This window comes from Thunnus thynnus, chromosome 20 (genome assembly GCF_963924715.1).
Source record: "Thunnus thynnus chromosome 20, fThuThy2.1, whole genome shotgun sequence".
NCBI lineage: Eukaryota > Metazoa > Chordata > Actinopteri > Scombriformes > Scombridae > Thunnus > Thunnus thynnus.
In genome coordinates, this window is record NC_089536.1 from 12,847,714 (window position 1) to 12,874,718 (window position 27,005).

The 27,005-nt window shown below is 39.2% G+C and overlaps 3 protein-coding genes across 4 annotated transcripts; 2 read left to right on the forward strand and 1 right to left on the reverse strand.

Moving 5' to 3' along the window:
* Window positions 1–1,393: 1,393 nt before the first annotated feature.
* Window positions 1,394–3,588, forward strand: LOC137172389 (phenylethanolamine N-methyltransferase). Its single transcript, XM_067576787.1, has 3 exons — window positions 1,394–1,565; window positions 2,567–2,777; window positions 3,150–3,588. The coding sequence occupies exons 1-3, from the start codon at window positions 1,394–1,396 to the stop codon at window positions 3,586–3,588; spliced, it is 822 nt and encodes a 273-aa protein (XP_067432888.1).
* A 3,119-nt stretch (window positions 3,589–6,707) lies between these two features.
* LOC137172195 (protein phosphatase 1 regulatory subunit 1B-like) lies at window positions 6,708–17,983 on the reverse strand. 2 transcript variants are annotated; one of them, XM_067576492.1, is made up of 5 exons: window positions 17,524–17,983; window positions 10,456–10,539; window positions 9,465–9,540; window positions 8,092–8,214; window positions 6,708–7,956 (listed from the first exon to the last, which is right to left on the reverse strand). In XM_067576492.1, the coding sequence occupies exons 1-5, from the start codon at window positions 17,650–17,652 to the stop codon at window positions 7,844–7,846; spliced, it is 525 nt and encodes a 174-aa protein (XP_067432593.1). In that variant the 5' UTR covers window positions 17,653–17,983; the 3' UTR covers window positions 6,708–7,843. The 2 variants fall into 2 exon arrangements, with proteins under 2 accessions (XP_067432593.1, XP_067432592.1); XM_067576491.1 differs by having other exon boundaries at window positions 8,086–8,214; window positions 17,524–17,979.
* A 3,635-nt stretch (window positions 17,984–21,618) lies between these two features.
* On the forward strand, window positions 21,619–26,649 carry LOC137171836 (neurogenic differentiation factor 2-like). Its single transcript, XM_067575994.1, has 2 exons — window positions 21,619–23,012; window positions 25,134–26,649. Exon 2 carries the CDS (start codon window positions 25,147–25,149, stop codon window positions 26,218–26,220), a length of 1,074 nt encoding a protein of 357 aa, XP_067432095.1. The 5' UTR covers window positions 21,619–23,012; window positions 25,134–25,146; the 3' UTR covers window positions 26,221–26,649.
* The last annotated feature ends 356 nt before the right edge of the window (window positions 26,650–27,005 follow it).

Genomic DNA, 27,005 nt, shown 5'->3' on the forward strand with positions numbered 1-27,005 from the left:
GGGATGAGCGAGGTGTTAAGAGACTCCTGGGGAGAATATGTTTGATTACTGCATGGCTCTGCTCCACGTTGGTTCAGCTGCTGCTTTTGGATTCGTTGGGAATAGATGGAAAATTAATTCAATCAGGGGATGAAGCTTGCTGTTTTGTCAGCTGGCCAGGGAGGCGAGTGGTTTGAAAATTTAACGAGTAATTTTAACTCAGCAATAAATAGGATTTGTCCTATTATAGCACAAAATAATCAAAATACTGAACATCTGCAATCATCAAGACACTCTCAGCCTTCTTGTACTGGAAATACATGTCATGTGACACACTGATGATGGCTGATTTTTTTTTCTTCTCTGTTTGCCTTGAATATGTAACAGCCTATTTAAAAATATTAAATTGCTGACAGTTGTGGATTTAAATAGTCTGCACAACCAGAACCATGACTTGCATTGATAATACTGAATGCAAAAACGCATGTATGCAATTACACCAAAAACAAACAAACAAATAAAGACAGAATAATGTAGAGTACCATCAGCGATAAACCTCAATCAATATTTCGATCAATACAATACAAAATGTTGTGGGCAATATAATGTGTAAATTATACAGCTAATAATATATAAATAATAGCAATAATGAACCTTGAAAGTGAAGATGCTGTTAGAAACTCTGTGTGTGTTTCCCTTTGAAAGCCAGTTTTCTTAAGCTTTTCTCAAGTCAGATCAGCTTCCTCATCCGTCTCTGTGTTCATGGATTTATAGCGAATCCATTTATATTTTGACATTTATTGCACAAATAATACCCTCAGATTTATGTAACTGCCTCATTCAAGACACGGCTACACCCTCTGATTTTCTAATGTATCATTTAATATTTCCTGTCAACATCGGAGACTTTTCCTTTCTTTTGATACAACTCACCTGCCTCCATCTCTCCCTCGCTCTACATCACCACAGTAAAATGGCAAAGACAGACCTGTTTGTGTCTGTCAAACAGACCTGACAGAAATAAACCTGGTCTACTGTTTGCATGTAAAAGGCCCTTTAGAATGATTGTGGAGATATGGAGGGCCTCTGAGAGGTGGGTGGAAGACCTGAAAGCAATATGAGGAGTCCATTAGTGGGTCTAGTGTTGGAGAAACCCCCCCAATCTGATGGTATCAGTGCCGCGGGGTAGGACAAAGTGAACAGAACAAATGCTATCAGGCAGCAACACGGGCCCAAAAACAGGATCACTATCTCTGCCCATGAAACTCAGACTAGCCCAAAGCACAGACACACACATTTTGACACAGACGCACCCACATGCGCAGGTATATAATAAAGCTGAGGTGGCAGCAGTGCACCTAAAGACTGACCACCAAACAGAGGTGTTAGGTAGAGTCATACAGGAAAAGAGAGGATGGAAATAAAGGAAACAGAGAATGGAGTAGCAGCCATGGCAGCCTGCTACCAGAGATTTGATCCAGCAGCATATCTACAGTACAACTACACTCCTCCGCGGGCCGATTTTGAAAGAAAGGACAGCATAGTGCCATGGAAACTGGCGTGCCTGCACAGAGCTTTCACCGAAGGTAAGAAGAATGGGTAACGGATCATGTAAACTTCATTTCAGAATGCTCCTCGTTCATTAAAAAGCTATAAAAATGGAGTTTAAGTCAGTGCCTGATTTAAAAAAAACAATGTTAAATTCCTTTTTTGTTACTAGTGTATTTTTCACTTAAAAAACTGAACACCACCAACATTTCACGACAATACTTTGGTCTCTGGGGTGGGTCCAAACACTGCAAGAACATACAAATGTTCAATTTTATTCAAATCTAGAAATCAGGGTTTCCAAACATACCAAACATGTCAGGCTGAATTAAGGAACATCCAAATTAAAATATCAACTAAAATATTCAGAATTTTGTATTTACTATAATTAAAAATGGTGACATGAATTTGCATCATTCAAAATCGGAAAAGTTTGTGTTCTGAGGGAACTGCAAAAAGCAAATTCTTGACATGGGGTGTAACCGTGTGTGTAGAACAAATGTTCTGTTTAACAATGATGAAATTGCTTATGGTAATATTGATGAATTTATGGCAAAATAGGGGGAAACGCCTGGCTCAAGTGTCTCTTTTTGTTCCTTGAGTTCTTAAATTGTCTAAATACTTGTTTCTGGCCTATTTCACTGTCCATTTTACCTTTCTTTGTATTCCATGGATTCTTCCTTACAACTCAGCATGTTTTTCCTGATGATCTTTTCCTTTAGTCCCTCATTTCTGAGGGATCCTTTTCATTTAGCTGATATTCCATATATGTTACTGTACAATAACACTCTGTGTTTTCTCTCTCAGAGATTATATGGATCACATACAGAAAATCCAGATCAAACTCTGTGTCGGGAACTACATCAGTTAAAGATAAAACTATTAAATGTTCGCCACTTGACTTTTCCGCAGCACAAAGATCGTATCCTCTAAAACACTTCTAACTTACATCAGAAAAATGTTAAGATATTTGAATAGGTACTCTTCATTTTCTTATTATTTTGTCAGTTTCATTTTTTTTTTCCCTCCACCTTTCCAGGTGATATGAGCGGTGAGCTGCTAGTGGACATTGGTTCAGGTCCCACCTTGTACCAGGTGCTGAGTGGCTGTGAAGTTTTCAAGGAGGTGCTCCTCACAGACTTCCTGGAGGTTAACCGGCAGGAGCTGAGGCGCTGGCTCCAGGATGAGGGGGGCTGTGGCCTGGACTGGACACCGTACCTGCAGCATGTCTGCAAACTGGAGGGACGACGGTATGAAATGATCCTTTTCAGACTTGAGATGTCCCCTTAGCATGACAGTGTCATAATCACAAAATGATTCATGGACCTATTTGCAATGTACAGTATGTTCTTGAAACAAAACTTTCTTTCTCTCCATTTTTACTTTGCAGAAACATTCTTATTTTTCCTTCTCAATTGGTGTTACTCTCCTAAGTATTTATCAGCTTCTTTTAAGTGTCATACAATCTCATGTTTTATTCTGGCCCTCTCATTAACTCATCCTTGTGTTGTACCAAATATAACTATTATCAAAGTTCTTCAGTTTGATGAAAATTCAGTTAATGAGAAGGCATATAAAGATTTAGAAGCTAAATCATCATTCATTGGTATTGTTTCTATCAGACCCTCAGCATGGACAGAGAAAGCTGCCAAGCTACGTCAGGTCATCACAGACATCCTCCCCATTGACGTGCACTCCCCCCAGCCTCTGGCCCCTGATGCCCTTCCCTCAGCAGGGGCCGACTGCCTGGTGTCCTGCTTCTGTCTGGAGAGCGTCAGCCCTGACCTGGCTGCCTTCACAAGGGCCCTGGGCCACATTCGAAAGCTCTTGCGGCCAGGTGGTCACCTCCTGCTCATTGGGGCCCTCGGGGAGAGTTACTACTTCGGGGGGCCAGGGGTAAAGATCCCTGTGGTCCCGCTGACTGAGGCCCAGGTCTGTGCTAGTTTGAATGAGAGCGGCTACACACTGATCAGGCTGGAGGTTTACACACTGCCTCAGGACATGAGGGTGGGGGTCGATGATGTATCTGGGGTGTTTTTTGTAAAGGCAAGAAAGGAATAAAAGATGGGAAAGATGATGGATAATGCTTATTAAACATGGAAGTAGCAAACAAATTATTTAGAAGAAAATATTTCCAATGAAGCTGAGGTAAATGCATGGTTTGCAAGTAATTCAAATAAAAATGGCATTATAAGAATATCCCCACATATTATGATCTTATTTGTTTTCGGGTGAGTGCTGATCACAGTTGTGATGATCAATCCTCAATATTCCAACTGATTCTCAAAAAAAAAGTCAAGACACAAACAGGTGAATTAAATATTTCACTTTATTCCATTTTTGTTTCATGGGTAAAAATCTTTTCTGAGGGTGAGTGAGGATATGAGATTCCCTTTTGTTAGCAACTGAGCTATTAGTGTTAAAAATGTAATTACACATTGCCTCCTGCAGTTCAAACACAGCTACTACAGCATCAAGAATGTATCGCTTCAAATTTTGCTATAAGCATATCATACAATGTCACAACATTGCATTTTATAAACAATGTATTTTGGTAGAGTTTACTATATACTTATTGATGATCAGTTATCCAGCTGAGAGGTAGATGAGTTGCTTGTTGTGTTTTGTACTTTGTGATATGTGAATAAAGAAGCAATGGATGCTATAAAAAAGCTGATGTCATGTTGTTTTCTTGTCTGACATCATGTTGATATACAGGGCTGCACAAACGTTTTAGGCACTTTTGAAGTTCAGATTCTTATTCATTACGCAATATCAGAAAGAACGGTCTCAAATGTATTCTGCATCATGACAATGACCCCAAACGTACAAACAGAATCATAAAGAACTATCTTCAACGACAAAAAGAACAAGGAGTCCTGCAACAGATGGTGTGGCCCCCACAGAGCCCTGATCTCAACATCATCGAGTCAGTCTGGGATTACATGAAGTGACAGAAGCAACTGAGACGCCTAAATCCAGAGAGAACTGTGGCAACTTCTCCAAGCTGCTTGGAACGACCTACCTGACAAGTACCTTAAAAAACTACGTGCAAGTGTACCAAGGAGATTGGTGCTGTTTTAAATGCACATTGTGGTCACACCAAATATTGATTTGATTTAGTTTTTTTTCTGTTTATTGCACTTTGTATTAAGTTAATTGATAAATAAAAACTATTTATGGCATTACTTTTGAAAGCACACTCACTTTAATTTTGGTGCCCAAACCTTTTGCACAGTAAATCTGTTGTGAATATTGAGGTTAACAGAGGCAGAAGATGGGTGGTAGCACAGTAAATTTCATAATACAGCTGTTTGGCAAATGCTCATAAAATCATCCATCATTCCAAGTCATTTCAGGTCAATGGATTATGGTTTTGCTATACTACCAACTTTGATTATGCCAGATATGAATTTGAGAGTTTTACTGTGTAATTAGAAGTATTGAACACTGGGTGTCAGTACTTGGCTCCAAACATAGACCACACATAGACCCATTAGTGGAAAAACACAGACTTCACAGATCACAGTAGAAAAACCTTTGACTTACTTGGCTAATCTTGAATGATTATAAAATTACTACTGTAATTAATCCTCAGAGACTCGCAGGGGGTGTGCCCTCAGCCGACATTACTGTCTGTCAGAGGCTGTGGCAGGCTCGGTTTTAAAGCTAGAGTGAAGACACTAGTCTGATACTGGCTCTGGTTTGGATACTGATGATTATATGAAACTAAGAAGCTAGAGGACCTGAGGCATCCATCTTGTCAGGAAGGGGGCTAAATAATACTCCAAATTTAGGCCAAATTTTGACAAGGGAAAAACTGACCTGGCCATTTTCAAAGGGGTCCCTTGACCACTCACCTCAAGATATATGAATGAAAATGGGTTCTATAGGTAACCACGAGTCTCCCCTTTACAGACATTCCCACTAATCCCATGGAGTTTTTTTTTTGCATGCAGTGTAAATGTGTTATTTTTGCTTATTCTAAAAATGGTGTATTTGAATATTTCTGCATACAGGGGTCCCTAAACAGTCTTGAAAATGCATGAATTAATTATGACTGGAAAGCTGAGACTCTTGTGGATACAGTGAGCTCAAATGTATTCATGTGTTATGATGTTAGTCCCTATAGTAGCCATTTCAATATAGTGAGACCATTTTTTGAAACTTGAAATCACTGTATAAAATGACCTATTGTGACCTCTAGGATAATCACAGCCTCATGAAACTTTACAACCACAAACTAGAGACCTTGGGCATTCAGAGGATTTATGGCTTTCCTAGGTATATTGACAATAAGAGTGGGTTTCTGAGCAATTTAAAGAAAATAAATGCTTGCCATCCAATCCCCGAAAAATGTAATTCTTACAGAAATCTCCAAATGTTTTGACACCAAATCACGGCACAGAATTTTTCTGTGGTGTTCCTCAGGGTCTTGGTGTCTTAATGTGGTATTTTGATGGAATTTTTGACCATTTTTATCAATTCTCGAGTGGTCAAAAATAGTTACATCTTGCACCAAATCTGGTATCAACCCAAAAATTGCTGAAATAACTTATGAAACATAATTGAGCATGGGAATGGCCATCATATACTTCCATCATAATGTTCTAAGCCCTTATACACTCTAAACTTTCAAAATTTGAACAGGCGCCAAACCAAAACATAATGTTAATTATAGATTTATGACTAGAAAAACTTGAGCTGCATCTTAAATTAATCTTCAGGTTCTCAACTTTCAGGTGACATATACCACTTATATGTGGCATATACTGTTGACCTGCTATCTCCCCCTAAAGATCCCCTGCCCCCCCTAAAAAAAAAATTGTCTATGGTGGGTCTATCTACCGCTACTCATTGGTTGTTCGTTGGTTGGATTTTTCTGGTGACCTCCTCAGACCTTTCGGAATACAGAAAACAAACAGTCTGTGTACATTCAAGACTGGGCAATAACAAAGATAACAGTCCAAAAACTTGTTCATTGTCCTCTAATCTAATAAAATTCTCTGTCAGATGTTATTTGCTGCAAACACATATTGTCACATGTCTAAATTACATCCTGACCCCATGTGGTGTCTGAAATGCCAAATAAAGTGTTTTGTCTTTCTTTTCTTAGAAATTGGAACATCATACATTCCTGCAGGTTAACTCCATAGACATACACACACAAACACAAGGAGCCCATTACAATTGTTTTATTAGCAACCAACACAAAACATTGCTTATATACAAGGTTGACAATGAATCTTCACGCTTATCATTTGTATTATTTTGGAAAAAAATAGGTATGTTTTCAGTTCCCACCAAACATCTCTGCCACCCTGAACAGATAATGCTTACTAATCAGCATGTTACAAAAAGACCTTTCATTATGTCAAACCAGAGAGACTGCACTGCATTATCGTGATTAGTTGGATTAGTATGATATGATGTAATCTGGTCTGGTGTGACTGTAACTGCGCTCAGATAGGCTGTAATCCATCTTCCTTTGATTTCCTTGACCTTGCACCCAAACATTTACAAGGTTGAGGAAAGCAAAATGACAGTTGTGATTTAAATGTGAAAGCAGCCCTATATGCATTGAGTTAAGTTCCAGTTATTGTGTATACTTAGTATATAATTTAATATAGTGTATACCTTATTCATTCATGGCCATTTACATATTCAGCAAAAATACTGTGGCCATCACACTACAGATTAGACTAAAATGTAAAATTTATTATCATAGGGTAATGTCAAGTATATGTTATTTGACCCTTTGCATCAAATGGAGATCCTGTCCTGAGCCATGTGCATTTGCTGCTGTGTCTGGTTGTTCTTGATGTGTGTTTTAGCACCAATGTAGTGAAATACTGTGCACAAAATGTTCTCACATGCATGCGGAAAACCTGCCAAAGGCGCAAGTGTCAGAATACATGTTTATATCTTGAATCCTGTTGAATCTAAAAAAAAAAAAACACACACACACACATAATCGCAAGAGAAGGTGCCATAGTTCTTTGCAATTCTCATATTTTTTGTGCGGTGTCCTTGGCTGATTGGCCCTGGCTTCTGTGGCAGACTGAGATGTGATTTTCTTCAAGTCTCAGGTTAAACGTTTCCTCGCACCTGCTCATTAATATTCTGACCTTCCTCGATGACCGGCTGTTTTCCACCCCCACTTTTTTCCACATTTGACTCGCTTGTCGCATGCATGCACACACTCACAGACCCAAATAACACACCCTCATATGTACACCCATGCACACACACATATGGCCCATACGTGTCTTATGCAAAGCAGATCCGCTCACTCTGTCTCCACCTTCTTCTTTTGTCATTCTCCCTTTCCTTCGTCTCTTTCTTTGGCTCCGTGATGATCAGCACTTCTGGTCAAACTGTCCGGTGAAGCAGACTGATCCCTGTGTGGTTTACTTTCTTTTCTTAGATCTGCCAAGAAATTACATCATGGAAGAAAGTGTAAGCAACTTCTATGTGTTCTGCAAGTGCTAATATGGGGTAGAAAAATGGCACAATGTGACAGATTGTCTGTTTATACAAGACTGATCTTCTACCTACCTGTACCTGAAGCTGTCTGCTGGCTCTTTTTCTCATGTTCCTCCTCTTCCTCCCCAGAAGAGGGCTCCTCTTTGTCCACAGAGCTCATGTCTAGGGAGGACAGGTGAGCCTGGGCCATCCTCTGCACAGCTGAAATCACAAATATGCAAATTAAAAGAACACTCCACCAATTTTACATGTGAAAACCAGCTCACTTGTTGAGAGGAGTACTACATGGCCTGTTAAAACTGCTGCTGTGGCTCTGCAGAAGATTTCTAAAGTCTGAGAATACAATCTGATGCTGTCATTAAGGTTATCTCAGGTTGAGCTTGGAAACTACAAATTTTTAATGAATATCCTTCTTTACTGTACAAACTGAGGGATGTGGAGTGTGAAAGACATTCCAGGCAGGTAGAGTCGAATGAAAGGCACACTTAAAGATGCTGTATATCTGTCTCTCCTGCATCAATATTGAACAACTTTTTTTTAAAAATCTGTCTCTTATGAGTCCCCCAATTTTATGGAAGTGCAATACTAAATTGCTCAAGTATCCATTTAATGGATAGATGATGGGTGGATAAATGGATGAATAGAGAAAGACAGAAGAACAAATATATAAATAAAATCCAATCAGTCAATACCAGCCTCTAAAAGTAAATGAAAATGTTGACATGAAGATAAGGTATGTACAGTAATTCTAAGCAATTAAAATAAACCAGCCATTGATTCTTACAGGTCATTTTTTATTTGGGCCATGCTTGTGGTGGGAAACTCCCAGCTTACAGAGTTTCTGCATGTTTTTTTAGATTTTAGATGCATATCAAACCAAATCCATCAAACAGAGCAATACTTGCTACTGTAAAATGTGTTATAAATGGATGCATGTCAAGAATATGGAGGAAGGATATATTACAGTAGACATGATGAGCAGCAACAGTAATGATTGCAAGGGTAAGAGACACAGTTCCCAGAAAACAAAAGTAAATAACATAGTAAATAATATATTATATACATATTTATAGTAATGAGTTTGTGTATGTTTATATTTGTGTGACTATGTGTGTCTGTCGGTGTGTGTGTGTGTATGTTTATGTGCGACCATGCTGCAGCTGTGTGCCCTATTAATCCAGGATGATCCAGAACAGACTCACAGCTGTCTCTGCTCCTAATCTCACATAACGCACACATTCACATACACACACACACACACACACACACACTCACAAACAGACTCACACACACGTCTCACTACAGTTTTTGGATATGCACGTATCCCAAGCAGATATAGACCACATGTCAGTTGCCACAGCAGAATTAGGTCTCCCAAATTCTGTGTTAGTTACGTAAATGAAAACACATGTGTGAAACACACAAAAACACACTCAAGACTGTGCACTTGCCTTTGAGTGAAGGTGGCTGGTAGGTTGATGTGTTAACCAGTTTGGCTTTCAAGACTCCATTTTCTCCCAGAACCCACTGCAGAAGTCAAACATTGAAATAATGAATTAAACTGAATGATGTACAGTATGATGTACAATGGATTACTATTATACCAGTGGAGTTGGTCGAAATACCGTACACCGCCCCAAAGTGTTGTACCCTCGAATAAATTATGAAATGTAGTTAATTGCTATTATTTTTTAAATTTCAAATTGTTAGTCTTATAATGGAAAAACAGCAAAAGTAAGAGAAAATCATTGAAAAAACAGTGCTAAGATTTTAGAAAAGCATTTTATCTCAGGTTAACCTTTTTGCCTGTATAGAAGAACCTACAGTGGCCATGAAACTCATGAAAAATGTGAAAGGCCAGTGTTTGATTTGTCCATTCTGGGCTACTGTAGAAACATGGCGGTGCAACATGGTGGCCAGCTCCCAGTGTAGATATAAAGGACTCATTCTAAGTTAACAAAAACACAACGATTCTTAGTTTCAGGTGATTATACACTAATTAAAACATGAATATTATATTCCATTTCTGCCAATAGATCCCCCTAAATCTTACAAACTGGTCCTTTAAATCTACTGTTTTATTTTTTAAGTCATCAATTTTTTGCACTTTAAAGGAAAATTCCACCTGATATTGCAAACACTGTCATATATTGTGTTATGATCAATGTGAGATGCTAAATTAGCTCCAGGAAGAATGAAATGTTTTTGGTGCACTAACACTCTCTCTCATTTGACCTAATGCACTTTGCTTCTGTTAGCTAAATAATTTCCATTATTTCCCACAATACCTTTCTACAATGGCCCAGACACGCCTTATAGTGCTTCATTAACTGTCTCCTCTACAATATATAATCTTATTATGCAAAATGGTGAGGGACATTAAATCACGTTCTAAACAGTGTCTGCGTAGAATGATAGTCCACACAACTGTAGGTGATCTACCTGGTGAGGCCCGCTGTCTTCCTCTGGTGACGGTGGGTCTGTCAGTCTGAAGAGGGTCGCAGGTGTTGGCCTCCGACGTCGAATCTCAACAAAAAGAGAGAGAGACTCAGCTGCTGTCGCACGATACTGTGAAAATGTGCATATATTTGCATATGTGCTTTTCCTGTGGAAAGCTTGATCACAAACAACCCTATTCATAAAAACAAGGTGTGAATGGTTATCAAATACAATGGTGCAGCTGTGTGGTTCCTGATGTTACGCATGCAGAGGATTTTCCTGTGACAACTGTACAAGAAGATTCAAATCATTACACGTAACAACATTCAGAAGGTTGTTGTCCAGATTGTTCCTGAATCAGGATTACATTTTGTCATAGATGGCAGCTGGGTTACTGAAATTTGCTTACTATTTTACAGCATGTTCCCATCACTTGATCGTAATCATTTAGGTTTTTCCAAATGTGATGTCCAGTGTGTTATTTTACTATCAGATGTATGTTGACATGTACTTAATCCCTCTTGGACAAGCTGACATCTTACTGCTAAATAATAATTCAATGGGAGTTTGACATTTCTTCATGATAGGGGACATTCTTCTGTCCAACTAATCTTGCAATCTTTCACGTGTTGCTTAAGTAAAATGAATATAAAAAGGGTTTATGTGAACACAGAGAAATATATTGCAGGTTTTATTGCAGCTATTGTTAATATTAAAGTATTATACTGTTGCTGGATACAACCTGATATCTCCATTTAGGTCACAAACTATAGGCTCAAATACTCTACATCTGTGTTCCTGTTGATACATCATCTTTATGTATTTTTGTGCAATGTGTTATGTTTATGCAATGTGTGAAGGAGAGTGAGTCATGGGCACCAGTAACAGTTATGCAACTGATGTAACTTGAGCATCTCAAATCAATTTCAGTCTGATGTGAAATGATTATTATTGCACAACATGTTTTACCAATCTTATGGAATAGTAAATGAAGTAATTCAAAATCATTCACTCTGAATAGACTTTTCAAATTGCAATTAAGTACATTTATTTCCATTTAATGCTAATTATACTTCTACTCCACAACTTTTCAGAGGTAAATATTGTACTTTTTACTTCACTAATTTTATTCTTAGTTTTCAGATCAAGATTTTAAAAACAGAACATACAATCAGTTTATAGAAGAGAATGCAGTATTACTGATTAAACTGCCTCAAAGCATATAAAGTAGTTAAAATTAGTTCCGTCTCAACCAAAATTAAAGTACTCCTTACATCTTAATGCCAATACTTCTGTACTAATTCTCACTTGTAATGGAGTATTTTTATTGTGTATTATTGCTACTTTTACTTAGCAATGATCTGCGTACTTCTGCCACTTGGACATTTCAAACTATATGACTTAAGTAAGGCTGCAACTAATGATTATTTTCATTATTGATTAATCTGCTGATTATTTTCTCATTTAAACAAATAATTGTTTTGTCTATAAGATATCAGAAAATTGTGATAGTAATTTCTTATAGCTCATGGTGGTGTCCTCAAATGACTTGTCTGATCAACAGTCCGAAATAGTTTCATATTAATTTTCTGTCAAATGGCTAATCAATTAATCATTGCAGCTCTAGACTTAAGGAAAAGCTTGGTGCTAATCATGAACATAGCTGAAGTTACAATTACTAATTTTCAGTTCTGTTCATAAATGTCTCACTTTGCCTTGCAGCCAATTAGCCAATTAATAGGATGTTTACCACCTCACCCTTGTGTGTGATGACAGCTAGCAGACAATATAGCTCATTTGGAGATGTACACAGGACAAAATATAGTGTGATGGTCACACAACAGCATTTAACACACAGTATGTGAAAAACACGGTTTTAAGATAGTGTTGTCAGGAAAGACAAGTGAACAGTCTGTGTATATTGGCTGAGGAAGCCATTATCGATGGTAGATGGATTGTTTCTGAACTGACATTTCATTGTTCTTAGAAACACACACAGGGCAAATGTAATTTTCACCCATAAAACACAAGAATAAAACACCTGCCTCTGGCGAACAATAGCTCAAAGTGTTATGAAATATACAATAGACTCATCCCTATCTCCATTTTGTAACGTGTTATGGTAATGCGATTGTTGTGAGATATGAGTGCCTGCCAAGCCAATCAGGGCTAAGAGTGTAGGCATGCAATGTGTGGGCAGTGTTCACTCTGGAGTAACTCTTACTGCTTTTGCTTCACTCTGCATGCTGGATTCATACATATTCATCATTCAGGCCATTGTGGGAGAAGAAATTTAAATATGAATTAAAAGGCATCCAATTAGAGGTTCAAAATGTGTCAACACGAACATTTCAATGTGACAACCTAATAAACATGAGCAACACCGCACACAGACAGACAGAAAGACATACATATCTCAGTGCAGTCAAAGGACCAAACTGCAGGTTAAGCACCTGCCTGAGAGCCTTTTCAGAGACAAAGTGACCTTTTCTGAGTGTTTTTTTCACACAGTTGCCAGAAGGTCAAGCGCCTAGGGATGATAATACTTACATCGGATTCCTGTTTTGCATGTCTAACATGCCTGTAAATGTCTTTGGTAGCTCAGTGCAACTGCATTGGAAGACTGAGTTCATTTGTCTGACATCATTTTTTACAATTTATATTGTTGATTAGCTGGTAGCATATTGGTTTCCCTGGTATTGTAAAAAGGACTGTATTACTTTACAACACTAGCTTTACATATTGTTGTTGACATTGTAAATGGGCTGAATTGTTTGAGGAGTGTAACTGTATCATACGGTTCTTCCTAAGTGTATGCTCACTGTATATAATCTACTGGGTGCAGAAATTAGTTATTAGTGTGGACATGTTTTGAATTTGTTTTGCTTTTTGCTCATGTTACAAATAGCCCTTCCAGTACATAATGAAGCTTTGTTTCGCTTGTTCTTAAAGATTTATCATTGAGCATGTCACCCTGATTTGTAAAACAAAAGCTTTTATCCACCCCCACATCACCTTGTCATGCTCAGCCACAGAAAGATGTAGGTGGTTCCTTTCAGTTCAGAGCACCAATAATTTTGTTTCATTTGGGATGACAGCATACAAAAATAAGACACACCCTTGGGACATTTGTTGGATAAAAAAATTAAAAAACTTATATAAGCTACTAACAATTTTTACCCATAATTAAAGAAACATATGACATATGACATAATGACAACTATTAGCTCAAATTGCTAACAAGGTATTATGTGACTCCATTAACTCTTGTCAAAGGTCATCAAATTTACATGCAATTATCACCTCAAGTCCTTATTTAAAAACATTTTTTAAAATCTACATCATTATTGGGTGCTTAAGTAGATTGTGCATTTGCTGAAATATTGCTCAAAAGGTTTTACAGTACACCCCCACCATTTTTGTTGCTGACTGACATTCAGCCGACACAACGAAGACCACCTGGTAAATAAAACTTGAATAAGTAATCCATTTTGGTGTGACCAGTCACACAACACCATGCCATGGCCAGCGTGAGTGATGACAGCTGGACCAAACACTTGGCCAACTGTGCAAGTCTGACGTGTTTATAAATTCAGATTTTCTCCATCCTCTTACTCCCAGTTTGAGAACCATGTAGCAAAATGTCAAGAGAAAAACATTACAACAACACTGTATTAGCTCTGTCTTTGTGGCTCTGAAAAAGACAGTTTAGTGCTCACATAGTAAATCATTAATCCCCCACCTCATTTTGGTAGGTAGGATGACCTTCACGGTTATCAAACATTCAACTTCAATACATTAATCTGGATGTTTATATCGCACAATGACAGTACTGGGTGGGTACAGTGTCCTATGAGCCATTTATACTTAAATAACCTATCCACTGTACAATTAAGAATATGCAATGAAAGAATAAATCCCTTTTTTTTGTTCAATGCTTTCAATTTATTCTGTGAATAATCCTTTGTAGAGCTTGATTTGGCCATGACACATTGGCATTTGACATTTTGTTCTCCAATGAAGAAATTCTAACATCACATCTGATTTGAACAGGAATAGGGATGAAACAGAGGGCTGCACACACACATACTGGTACACATGCACAACTGGGACGTCGATGTGTGTGTGTTTTTTTTTACATCTGCACTTGATCACTGGTCAGTTTCAGATTGCTTATTATTAATCTGCCATCATTCCAGTTTGTAAATGGGAATAATGAGCTAATGAGAGAAGAAGTGAATACTCTGAGTTTGTTGTATAAGACTCTACTGGAGTTTAGTGCTCTTGGCTCTACTGTGGTGAAAATTTATTGTTGGCATGAGTTGTTCTTGCCCTTGATTTAGGCCTCAGTCATCCACAGCTAATCTCTTTGGTTTTAATCAGTCATCTCCTCGGCTGATGATTTTTCTCCCTTTTCCTTTTCTCACATGCCTTCTGTTATCCTTCAGTTATCTTTCTCTTGTTTCCTTCTTCTCACTCTGCTATTCTTTGTCTTTTTCTTGCCTCTTCCCTTTCTCTCTATTTATCTCTCTACTTGTCTGGTTTTCCACGCTATTGTTTGCCATTTCAATGCTAATGCTCTGTCTGTGTTTAGTAAATGCTGTACACAAGCACTTGGCTGACCCTCAAACACACACCCCATGTAGACTTCTGTTGGCTGGTCCCATTGAAATTCACACAAGTTTCAGTCAGCAGGGTCAGCCTTTCACATAGGCTACAAAAGGATGAGACATCCTCGATCAAACCTCACAGGGCTGCTCTGAGATGACTAGTGATGTGGCAATGATCTTCTCGGCACTTAAAGTGGTCTTGATGAACATGAGTTTTGAGCAGTCACTCCTGAATAAATCATTCACTTACCAAATCTTCTGGATCTAAGCAGTGATGTATGCTATTAGATTACAGGGCAGGTGGCAGCGGTAGCCTAAAGGCAAGTGACAAGTGCATGTGTGACCAGAAAGTTAAATATGCTGTGTGGTTTGGGAAAATGAGTGAGTGAACAAGAAATGGTCTTCAGGTGCTTTGAACAAAGATCTTTTCCCAGAACCGACAACAACATGCTGAGGTCAATTATACAGGAGCAGAAATTAGAAATGTGTCCATGTACAGAGACATTATGCATCGAGTCTGGCTGCTGAAAAACAATCTTAAGTTGGAAAATAAGAAAGGGGAAGGTGAAGGGGTAATGATTAGTTTGCAGGTAATGGTTTACTGGTATTTTAAGGATTGCAGAAATCTTACATCACCAGCTGATTGTTCTCCACGATCATTTTCATCAAAACATGATCCTCCGCAGTCCGATTTCCCGTTTATTGTAACATAAGAGCATAAGGGATGCTTTGGTGACTATAAGTAGACATATCCTAAGACGTCTTATGATGTAATAACCTTGCAACCTTTTGCGTGCTTTACCAGGGAATGCTTCTTTTATTCTCATTAGATCCATGGCGGAGGTTTACGGTAATCTTACTTGGTCCTGAGCCGGAAAATTGCCTGGGCGTCTTATAGTGAAAACGGACTCGGCTTATGTTACCATGTGTTGCTGTCATTGAGCATTTATGGGTTTGAAATTTATGACAGGAATGGATCTTAATAATAGAAAACTATGGCAGTAATGAGCAGCCTGCAGATGTTATTATTAGCAATAATGTGAAACTTCCCTGGATAATTTGTTTGAGTAAAGTACCTTATTACCATAAGAAAATAATTAAGTACCCAGATCAGTGAGTTGTTTTAGCAAAAACAGTGTTCAAAAGTGTTTCAGAAGGAATACGCTGGTATTTCCATGGGGTTGCTTAGAAAAGCAAAAGAAGGAACGAATCTAGTTCAAAACTCTGGAGACTGGAAGTTGGGCGGTAAACAACAGATGTGTGAGAAATATTTGAGTTTTTATATAATTGATTTATTAGTTTATTTTTACATTCCAGGCTGAAATAAGCTCTCCAAGCAGATGCCAGCATGAAATCTTGAAAATCCTCTACTGGGAAGAGATGAGGATTCCTGACATTGCACCCGCTCTCCAATGAGATTTTCCCAGCAGCCTGTCATTAAGACAAGAATGTATTTTGTGGAAGTGGAAGAAATGGATCATCAACCTACGTAAAATATCATTTGGCTGCCATTTGTTGGTTTGCATACAGTCTGCAGGCAATTACTATTCCTGAACACGCTGCACTATTTCACTAACATAGTTTCTATCTGATCCGGTCAGCCTGTTTCACCTGTATTTACTTTGCAAAAGCTACAGAAAACTTACTTATACTTTATATATTTTACATAATACACCACCACCACCACTACCACTATATGACTAACAATGTGATCTACATTTTTTTTCACACATGTGGTTTAAGGGCATTATTACTCAGGCACATAATCTCATTTTAATACTACTACCAGTGCTTTATCCCTCACTTCCTCCTCTTCTCTCTCTCTCTCTCTCCTCCTCATCCTCCTCTTCCATTCCTTTTGATGGGCAGAGATGCCTCATCACTTTTAAGGGCAACAAAAAAACAAAAAAAACAAAAAAAAAAACTGAGGCTGCACAGCTCAGCTTAATCTCAATGCTGCCCATACCCTACTGCCCACAGAGTAATACGCAACATCAAAATACAGAGTTCTGCAAAGTCGTGCTAGACTGATTATGTAACTGTCTGTCAACCTCAGCGGGGAGTCATGATGCTTCAGATGCCACAGAGGAGGGCAACACTCACTACTGATGATGAAAGTTGGAGGCAAGCATGTTTAATAATTTGCATTATCAATATTGAAGAACACTTAAAAGAAAACCAGGTACATGCAGCGCTTTAAGAGTTAATTTACCAGCTGAAAACGTTCATAATATAAACAATCTGCATTTAAACCTCGCAAAAGTCTAAAAGTCAACGTGTTTAGATGTTTTAGTTTAAGGATACACAAAAAGGGCACTTCTTCAAACAGATTTGGTATATGACCCAGATTTGACCTCCTTACCACACACGCACGCACGCACGCACACACGCTCACGCACATCGCTGCCACTACCACTATCATCATCCATGAATGCTCCACACTACACCCCCTCGCTCTCACCATCTCCACCTGTCGCGGGTCCAGCTGGGTGGGCACTGAGGAAGGCACGGAGAACTGGATCTTCCTCCTCGCCTCCTTGTCTGCCTCTCGCTCCATCACCTCCGTCTCTGCGGGCAGCAGCGGATCCATGGCATCCAGCCTGTCACCTCCACAGCCAAAAGCGCACAGATGTCCAACTAAAATGTCCAGTCCGGAGTCAGTTCAGATGTAACTGCCTGTGTAAGCCGTATGACTACCAAAACGACTAAACTGTATTTTAAAAAATAATAATTTAGTTGTTAGTTGAGCATCTTTTAGGTCCCAGGAGTCCTCTTCTGCTCTTTTTGGACTCTTGAGTTGCGTTTGTCAGCTGTGCTTGCTTCCTCTCTCTCTCTCTCTCTCTCTCTCTCTCTCTCTCTCTCTCTCTCTCTCTCTCTCTCTCTCACTGTGTGTTTATCTCTCTCGCTCCCTCTGTGTATATAATACGGACCTGTGCTGTGTGATGAGAAGAGGAGGGGTGTGAAGGTGGGGAGAGCGTGCTCAGGCTTTATGACGCTTTCAGTTGCTGTCGGAAACATCGCATTTTAAAAGTGGACCAGGAAGCAATTTCCCCCTGAGATGGGCTGGAAACAGTGATGGAAGAAATATTCATATTCTTTAATTAAATAAAAGTAATAAAGTAAAAATACTCTATTCTCACTATTATATATGACATCATTAGATTATCAATACTGAAGCATCAGTGTGTAAGCAGCATGTTACTGTTGTTGCTGGAGATGGAGCTAGTTTGAACTACTTTATATACAGTTAGCTAGTTTAGTCCAGTGGTTCTCAACCTAGGGGTCGGGCTCCTCCAAGGAGTCACCAGATAAATCTGAGGGGTCGTGAGATGATTAATGGGAGAAGAAAGAAGAAAAAACAAAGTTCTGATACACAAATCTGTTTTCAGGTTTTTGGACTTTTTCTCTAATCGACTACAAACTGCTTTTTGTAAAACGTCAAAAGCCAAAAAAGTTGGAAACCACTGGTTTCATCTTTAACAATGTGTTGTATTTTAAAAGCTTGTTATATTATCCATTGTGTCAAATCTTCATCTGAAAAGTAACTAAAGCTGTCAAATAAATGCAGTGGAGTAGAGATATTTCCCTCTGAAATGTAGTGGAGTGGAAGTATAAAGTAGCATCAACTGGAAATACTCAAGTAAAGCTCAGGTACCTCAAAATTGTACTTAAGTACAGTACTTGAGTAAATGCACTGAGTTACTTTTCACCACTGGCTGGAAATAAAACATTTCTAAAACTGTTGAGATGCCTTCAGTGTCACACAAGTTCAAAACACACTCTTTGAATCATCATGATATTCGTAAATACATTTTTACAAAGACAAGTTATAGCCTATAAAACAGAAAACGACAGTTAAGATAATAGTAAAAATACTTACAGAGCAATTAAAGGCAGCAATGAGTCAAACTGAACCAGTTACAATAATGACAGGATCTACTTTATTATTTTATTGCACATTTTGGCTGTTGTTGATATTCCTGCAACCAGTGAGTTGGATCTGGGGATGGAGGTTAAAACCCAGATTGCATTGGATTAAGTGAGAATATAGCAGAATAAACGATATATATCTCACTGCTCAGGTTGATGGTAGGCAATGAGGATGTAGATAATTTTTTATCACTCAGTTGTTGTGAAATGTCTTTATGCAAACAACAACAAAGGGTTCTTTCATATTTTTTCTTATTTGTGTTACTCGGGGTAGGGCCAAAACACTAGCTGTTCTTTTTCCAGTGGCTATTATATGAACTGTAAATATAGTGGTACTGTAGTCACTTGGGAAATAAGTTGCCATGGTAATGATTTCTCTTCACATTGTTGAGAGTTTGCAGTAGAGTAACCGTAATGCGTAAGCATGTGTCTCTCTGTGTGTGTTTGTGATAGTGATCACAACCTGTAAATGTATAACAGATGGTAGTATAGGGTGGAGCAATGCATGGTTTGTGTATATATCAAATAACGGCTGGCCTTTCATTAAATGTCAATACAACAATATGATGGAGACTCTTGACCTCACAGAAATCTGCACAACCTAAAATGAATCATTTTTATTACATTCATTCATTTAATTGCTTAATAATGTTGCTAAATCTACTGTGCAGCCAGGAGAAGGAGGGAGCAAGGAAGATGAGGTGAAACATGGAAAGATCAACAGATGGAGAGAGGAAAAGGAGAGAAACACAGAACTGCAGGTAAGATGTCTGTGTGTGAGGAGAGAGAAGGATGCCCTCATTTGTGGATGTGTTTGGACTGAGAGTTTCACAAATTCTTGTTATCAAGCTAATTGTTCATTTTCTTCGAGGCTTTCACTCAGATCCGATGCAGTTTGATTGGAAAAGCAGTCTGTCCTGTGACCAGAAGATCCCAAGTGTGATCATTGTTCCCACAAGAGCTTCACCCTGTACTGAAGTGAACTTGAGAGAAGCTCTGGATCTCTGCCAGCTGCAGGGAGAGTTGATGCTGACAGCAGACCTGCAGGCCTTCAGATAAGAAGCAAAACTTCCACCTCAAGAAGTCAAACACAGCACCTCTGTAGTACAGTTCAGCTGGTGTCCTTGCAAAATGAACATATGGGCTCTTTTTCAGTATAAAACATCACACCTGAAACTAGGCGTCATATGAAGAGTGAGTATCTGTTGGTTTCAAACAGAGGAAAAAAAGAAAAGAGGGTTTAAACACACAACATCCCACGTTACAGTCACTCAGATAGCATTAACATACACAGAGCTGCAGAGTAATAATCTATAGGTTTATAGTATTAGAACCACAAAAGATAATTGTAAAGTGTAATCCAGTGTAATCCAGTGTTTCTATCAATGATGTGAGTGCTGCTGTCTGCCACAGTGTCTTTTTTCATATCACCACCAGGAGTCGCCAACAGTCCCTTATGACTAACTGCTGTAGTATGATAAGAAACATTACAAGAAACAACAAGTTCATTTTCAAAAATATACATACATTTAGCAAGTTATTCTGGGAATAATATGTAATTCACACATATTTCATTTGGTTAATAATTCAAATAACACATTTAACAGTGATTGAAAGTATGAAATGTTCAGAAAATGTAAACCAATCAGAAAAATTCAAATTAAATAAAAAAATCAAATCGGATAATGAAAGATAATAATCATTCAGATAACTCTATAATAATATTTTTTAAAGCCTCAGGGTATAAAACATACAAAAACTGGAATGAAGTCTTGGATGTTATTGACACATGATTGTTGTTGTCACACACTCTAGTCTCCATTACTAGAAAATGGTAATTTATTATTAGCAGAAACAATATAAACTACACATTATACAAGAAAAAGCTTCCCTTTAAATCCTGTTGGATGTTGGGAAAAAAGACAGTCATGCACTTGCTTTTAATTACCAGTAGATGTCACCCACTTATAACTGGAGATAGCACATGAACTGAGAATCTTGCTCTTGTGAGAATTCAACCAAACACTTGACTGATAGTGTATAAAGAACAGTGTTAATTTGAAACAACCTACAAAACTACAGAGCAATCAGCTGTTCTGTTGTTATGGTATCAAGTTTATAATTCGCTCTTCCTGATCTCTACATTTTCACCTTTAGATAAATCACTCAAACCCAATATGAATAAAACAGTTAAATGAACAAGACTCTTATGTTAAACTGTTAAATCTTATTGTTATGTATAGGTGAAAAAACAGTGTTTGTCACTGTAATGTTACTTTCCACGGTGCAAGACAGTTTATAGGCTGTCAGTTATTGCATGATGGTTTATAATCTTAGAAAATTATGACAAAAACATTACATGCAGGAAGAAAAAAAATATTTATTGTTTTATAGGGAAACAGAGATCTTAAGTAAATAAATCCTTTAGTTAAATGTCAATTTAATGTTTAGTAAGGAGTAATGTCATTTTATGTTTTATGAAATGTCAATTACATGCTAACCCACAGCTTTTTATAAACCTAAAATACATAACTTGTACATCAGCAGCATTTGGCTTAAAGAATAAGGAAGAACCTGCATGTAAGTACATCCACATTTTAAAATAATATTAATAATATACTTTTTTTTTTTACTAAAGGACTGAATGTGAGGTTATCTTGTTGCAGTCTTTACATTTGTGCCAAGAGGATAATAACACAGAGGCACCATGTTGGGGTGTGACCTCGGCTATAGGTCCTCATCAGCAGAAGAGAGGACTGGACAGCCATGAAATACTGAGATCTATAGTCGTCATTCAAACATATTCGTCCTTCCACTTAATGGAGAATGTGAACAGTGACCAATAAACTGCAGCCCACCACCATTATGATGATGAGCAGCCTGCCTCTTCTATATTTTACATTCTTATTTCTCTCTGTCTCTCGCTCTTGTCTTGTCCCATCCTCTCTCTGCAATCTGTGCCTCTGCCACCTTTGGCATCAGCCTGCCCACCAGCACCTGTGCCAAGCCTGGCAACCCAAACCAAGACGCTCTGCTTAGCTCAGTTCAATTGACTCGTTTAGGCAATTGCACCCTGACTCTGATCTTTATGGCGGGTGCCTTATTTATCTCAGGCCTTTGTGTGAACGTTATCTGTCTTGTGAATTTCCTTTTTTGGAAACTTGGCCTTGCCTTGCAAAATTTTCTATTATAGTTACTCCTATTTCTGTGTTTATGTTGTTGCTTTTTTCTTTTTTCTAATTGTGCCACTAAAATGTTCCCATAGGGCTTATTATTTATATTCATCAGCTTATTCTTATAAATCATTAACCTATAAGTAATCCCATAACAATCCTATTGAGGTGCTCTCCTTCAATGTTTGAATGATATCATTCTGAAATTTATCATTATAGGATTACTATAATTATTTCTCGTAAGGGGATTGTTTTTCTAAACCTCCTATAAGAGATTAACCCCGTTTTTTCCCAAAGATGGAGACTAACAGAAGCGGTTTGAATCCAGTGCGGGGTTTTTTTTTTTTTTTTGTGCCATTCACTCCTTATTCCATTTTCTCTTTCAGCTCAGTGACAGATGGCGAGTCCCTCTCCCCCAGGGGAAGCCAGTCTCTGTGAATGCGGCCGCATGTCAATCACCGGCTCTCATGTGATGGCTCTTGCCAATGACGTGCCAGCCATATGGGCCTGGCATCAGAGCTGGTATGTAACCCACCCAGTCCTGCCTCTGAGGTGCCACACGGCTCCCTCCACGCGTTTGGGCTGGGGATAGCAGCAGCAGCAGCAGCAGCAAAAGCAGAAGCAGAAGCAGAAGCAGACAGACAGAAAGAGAGAGAAAGATAGAGCAGGGTGGCAGGAGAGGAGAGAGAGAGAGAGAGAGAGAGAGAGAGAGAGAGGAGGTGTGAGAGCAGAACACAGCGCCTCGCCTGCAGAAGCATCCGTGCAGGGCGTGTGGATGCGATACCCACCCGGAGAGAGATGGTGTAAACAAACCCGCTTTGCCCCATCACTGAGCTCCACCGCGGAGGTAGGTTTCCAATCAATGTTAGACTATCAGATTTATTTCTGTCTTTGTTTTAACGCCTGTTGTAGTGTGAGAGGAGGGAGGAATTAGACTGTCACAGATTATTTTATTTATCACACCTGTCTCTCTCCGGTCCCCCCTTTTTAAAAAAAAATCTTTTTCTGACATGCGACGTGATCTGACAGGATTTAAATCTCTTCTTCAGTCTCTTTATCGCTGGTCTAATCGAGGGTATTGATCCACTTGCGTTTAAATGATAGATTTTATTTCAGTGAATCTACAAATCAACATTGATGCCCAAGAGATCCTACTTTTGTATTCATAAATTGCATTGTATTAATTTATAAAAGGAGCATTTGAGTGTGTAAAGTAAAAAAAACAGAATTATATTTTAGTAGAATACCTAAAGAGGTTGTGTGTGTGTGTGTGTGTGTGTGTGTGTGTGTGTGTGTGTGTGTGTGTTTGTGTGTGTGTGTGTGTGTTCCTGCACGACGCGCCTCAGAGCACTGTGGGGGTAGTATTCTCCATAGAGATACGCAGGCTAATTGACAAGGTATTGGTTGGCATTAATTACATTGTGCTTACAAGATTAGGAAAAAAAATACGTCCTTGGACTCCACAAGCACAGCTGATCTCAGGATACTCGGGAAATCTACATAGATTTATGAGAGATTATAGCTTTTGTAGCTACTGATTTAAATGTTCACTTTACACAACGAGCCTAAATGTAGCTCTGTTTATTGGTGAATATATTACCAATACATTAAGGAGGGGGAGATACTTTAATGGCCTTACTAATTATGACCACAAACTAATAGCCAAATTATGATGTTCAAATATTTAATTAGTAATCTTTTGTCGTTAAATCCTGATCCTTTACACTAACAGCTTTGATTAATCTATAAACCATCTAAATGAAGGGAAAAAATATCAATTTCTAAAACACACTCTGCTGCTTTCTTACACGTAGGCCCCTGAATTAAGAGCCGACAAAACACCACAGACTTATGTTCAGAGAATTAAAAATCAGATAATGATTTTGCTGTGCCGGTATGTTCCAAAATGGGGTTCATGGATCCGCACAGGGGTCCTTGAGGACGCTGCAGGTGGTCTCATGGGGGAAAAAAATGTATTTCAATGTCTTTATTATTATTTCACTTTCTGAAAAATCCTTTCTGCAATTATGTGGATCTATTCATAACATAAATCTCCTCAATTTTAAATGAGGTTGTATAAAAACCTGTATATTCAAACACATGAAAATGTTTGGGATCTTGTGGTCCAGTGTGAGGCCTGAGTGTGCTGGAATTCCTCCAGATTGATAATTTATTGGACAGAAGAGGGAGAGGCGACCCGCACCCTAATGCGTCCCTTGGGGACCTGCTGAAGCAGGCCAGCACCGCTCCCTGTGCCGGACTGCTTGAGGGGACAGACCGAGGCACATGTGGAGACCGATGGGGTGGCCCAGGCTGTTGCTTTTTGGCCGTAAAATAATCAGTTTTATCGAAATTTTTAAAGAATGCTCAGCCATTTTACTTTATGTAATTTCGGCTAAAAAACGCCTAAAAACCACAACCAATACAATATAGATTGTTCAATTTAGCTTATTATTACTTATGTGGATTTATTTCACGCTAAGGTTTCAATGTTAAGGTGGCAACATTTTTCCTTTAACCGATATTCAATATATCTTGTGGACATATATCAGACATTTCAGTCTGTAGCCGTTTTTAGTCTTTCGAGTCGGGTTTTGGGCCTATTGGACCTGCCTTTCCCTAAAGCTAAGAGAAAGTTCGCTTATAGGTGTCTTGTGCAACTTAACTAGAGATATTAAACGGGGATATAACATATCATTGAAAAACTGGGCTACGCAGGCTATGAGAAAGAGATAAAATACGGGATAAAAAAGTACAGGCCTTCCATTACGTGGACAACCACACTGATGAATACCACAAACAGTTTGTGAAACATTTACAGAATAAGTTATTGTAGTCAGCTTTTCCCTTTAAGGAACATATACCTCACATCACCTAATGAGAGCTGAGTGAGGCAGGTTCACCTGAGGCTGCGTAAACAGCAGCAGGCAGAACATTCCAGCTCAAGTGTTGACTGTCTCTCTTGCAGGTTGCTTGCTACAATGTTGAGCCGTCTATTCAGCGAGGTGCTGCCGGACGTCCAGAGGCTCGCGGCAGACTGGGTGAAGGACAATGAGAGCGAGGACTGCAAGAACAAGGACGGAGATCACGAGAACTGTCACCTCGACGAGGACGACCTGGACGAGCCGCAGGAAGGCAGCAGTCGAGCAGAGTCTGAAATGGCAGGCGATGATGATGAAGATGATGAGGCCGAGGAAGAGGATTGCGGGGATGAGAACAGTGGAGACAAACCCAAGAAGCGCGGCCCGAAGAAACGCAAGATGACTCCAGCGCGCGCGGAGCGCTCTAAAGTCCGTCGAATGAAGGCCAACGCGCGGGAGCGCACGCGCATGCATGACTTGAATTCTGCGCTGGACAATCTGCGCAAAGTGGTGCCGTGCTACTCCAAAACCCAGAAACTGTCCAAGATAGAGACTCTGAGACTGGCCAAGAACTACATATTAGCGCTTGGAGAGATTTTACGCAACGGGAAACGTCCAGATGTGGTGGCCTACGTGCAGATGTTGTGTAAAGGCCTGTCCCAGCCCACTACCAACCTGGTGGCAGGCTGCCTGCAGCTCAACACCAGGAACTTCCTGACTGAACCATGTTCAGACGGATCTCGGTTCCACATGCCCAGTTCTCCTTTCTCCGTCCACCCTTACTCCTACCGGTGTTCTCGCATCGCCAGTCCTCATTACCAGCCCGGCACCGGTGGGATCAATTTGCGGGGCCACTCATACGGCTCTGGGTACGAGGGCGTGTACCCGCCGGGCGGGACGTCCCCTGACTACAACAGCCCGGACTACGAGGGCCAGCAGAGCCCGCCCGTTTGCCTGAACGGCGGGCTGTCCGGGAGGCAGCAAGAGTCCTCTGAGACAGACAGGAACTATCATTACTCTATGCATTACTCCGGACTGACCACGTCTCGACCCAGCCACAGCCTACCCTTTGGCCCCTCGGGTGCGCGCAGCGGTGGTGCGCACTCGGAAAACATTCCACCCTTCCACGACGTGCACTTGCACCATGACAGGGCGCCCCCGTATGAGGACCTCAATGCTTTTTTCCACAACTGAGCCCCTGCATCGGTCCAATCAGGCTTATTGACCTTATAATGACAATCCTATAACGTGTAATATTGTTTTGGTAAGCAAGAGGGGCTTCAGAAAGGATGGGAGATAGAAGTGACAGGAAGAGTCCACTGATAACCTTCTGTATTCTTACTGATGTCATCCCTACTGTTGTACATTCAATCACAGTGTGTCCAGTATTATCCTGTATGCAGAATGAGAGCAAATGACATAAACGATGTATAGGCCTACAAGAAACATGTTATGACACGAGCAACAGAAATAAAAAAAAAATGTTTTATAATTGTCTGATATGATCGAACAAATCTTCTGAATACCAGGGGAGCATTCACTCTGGGACTGTGAGGATATGTAGGCAGAAGTCAGTGGCTCTGTCGTTTTTATTCAATTATCCTATAAATAAAATTTGGAAAATTAAAAAATGCTCATCTGAAATAATATCATCTTAAATGTTTGGCTGCATATTCTGCCTTGTTTTAAGTGAATTTGTCTCAAAATTAAAACATTTCAAGTTATTTCTGAACTTTATACATTGAAAATTGTAATTTTTAAACATTAGAAAGGCATTTCTTAGATAGTGTCTTAAATCTTAACTTTGGTGACCACATAGCCCAATATTGACAATAAATTAGGCTATATAAACATGTAGTATATACATGTATTTTAAAACAATTTTGCTTAGCTTGTTTTTATGTTATAAAACATATATATTTAAATTTCACAGTGGATTGTGCATGAATATTACAAGTTCTGAGATTGACCTTAATTTT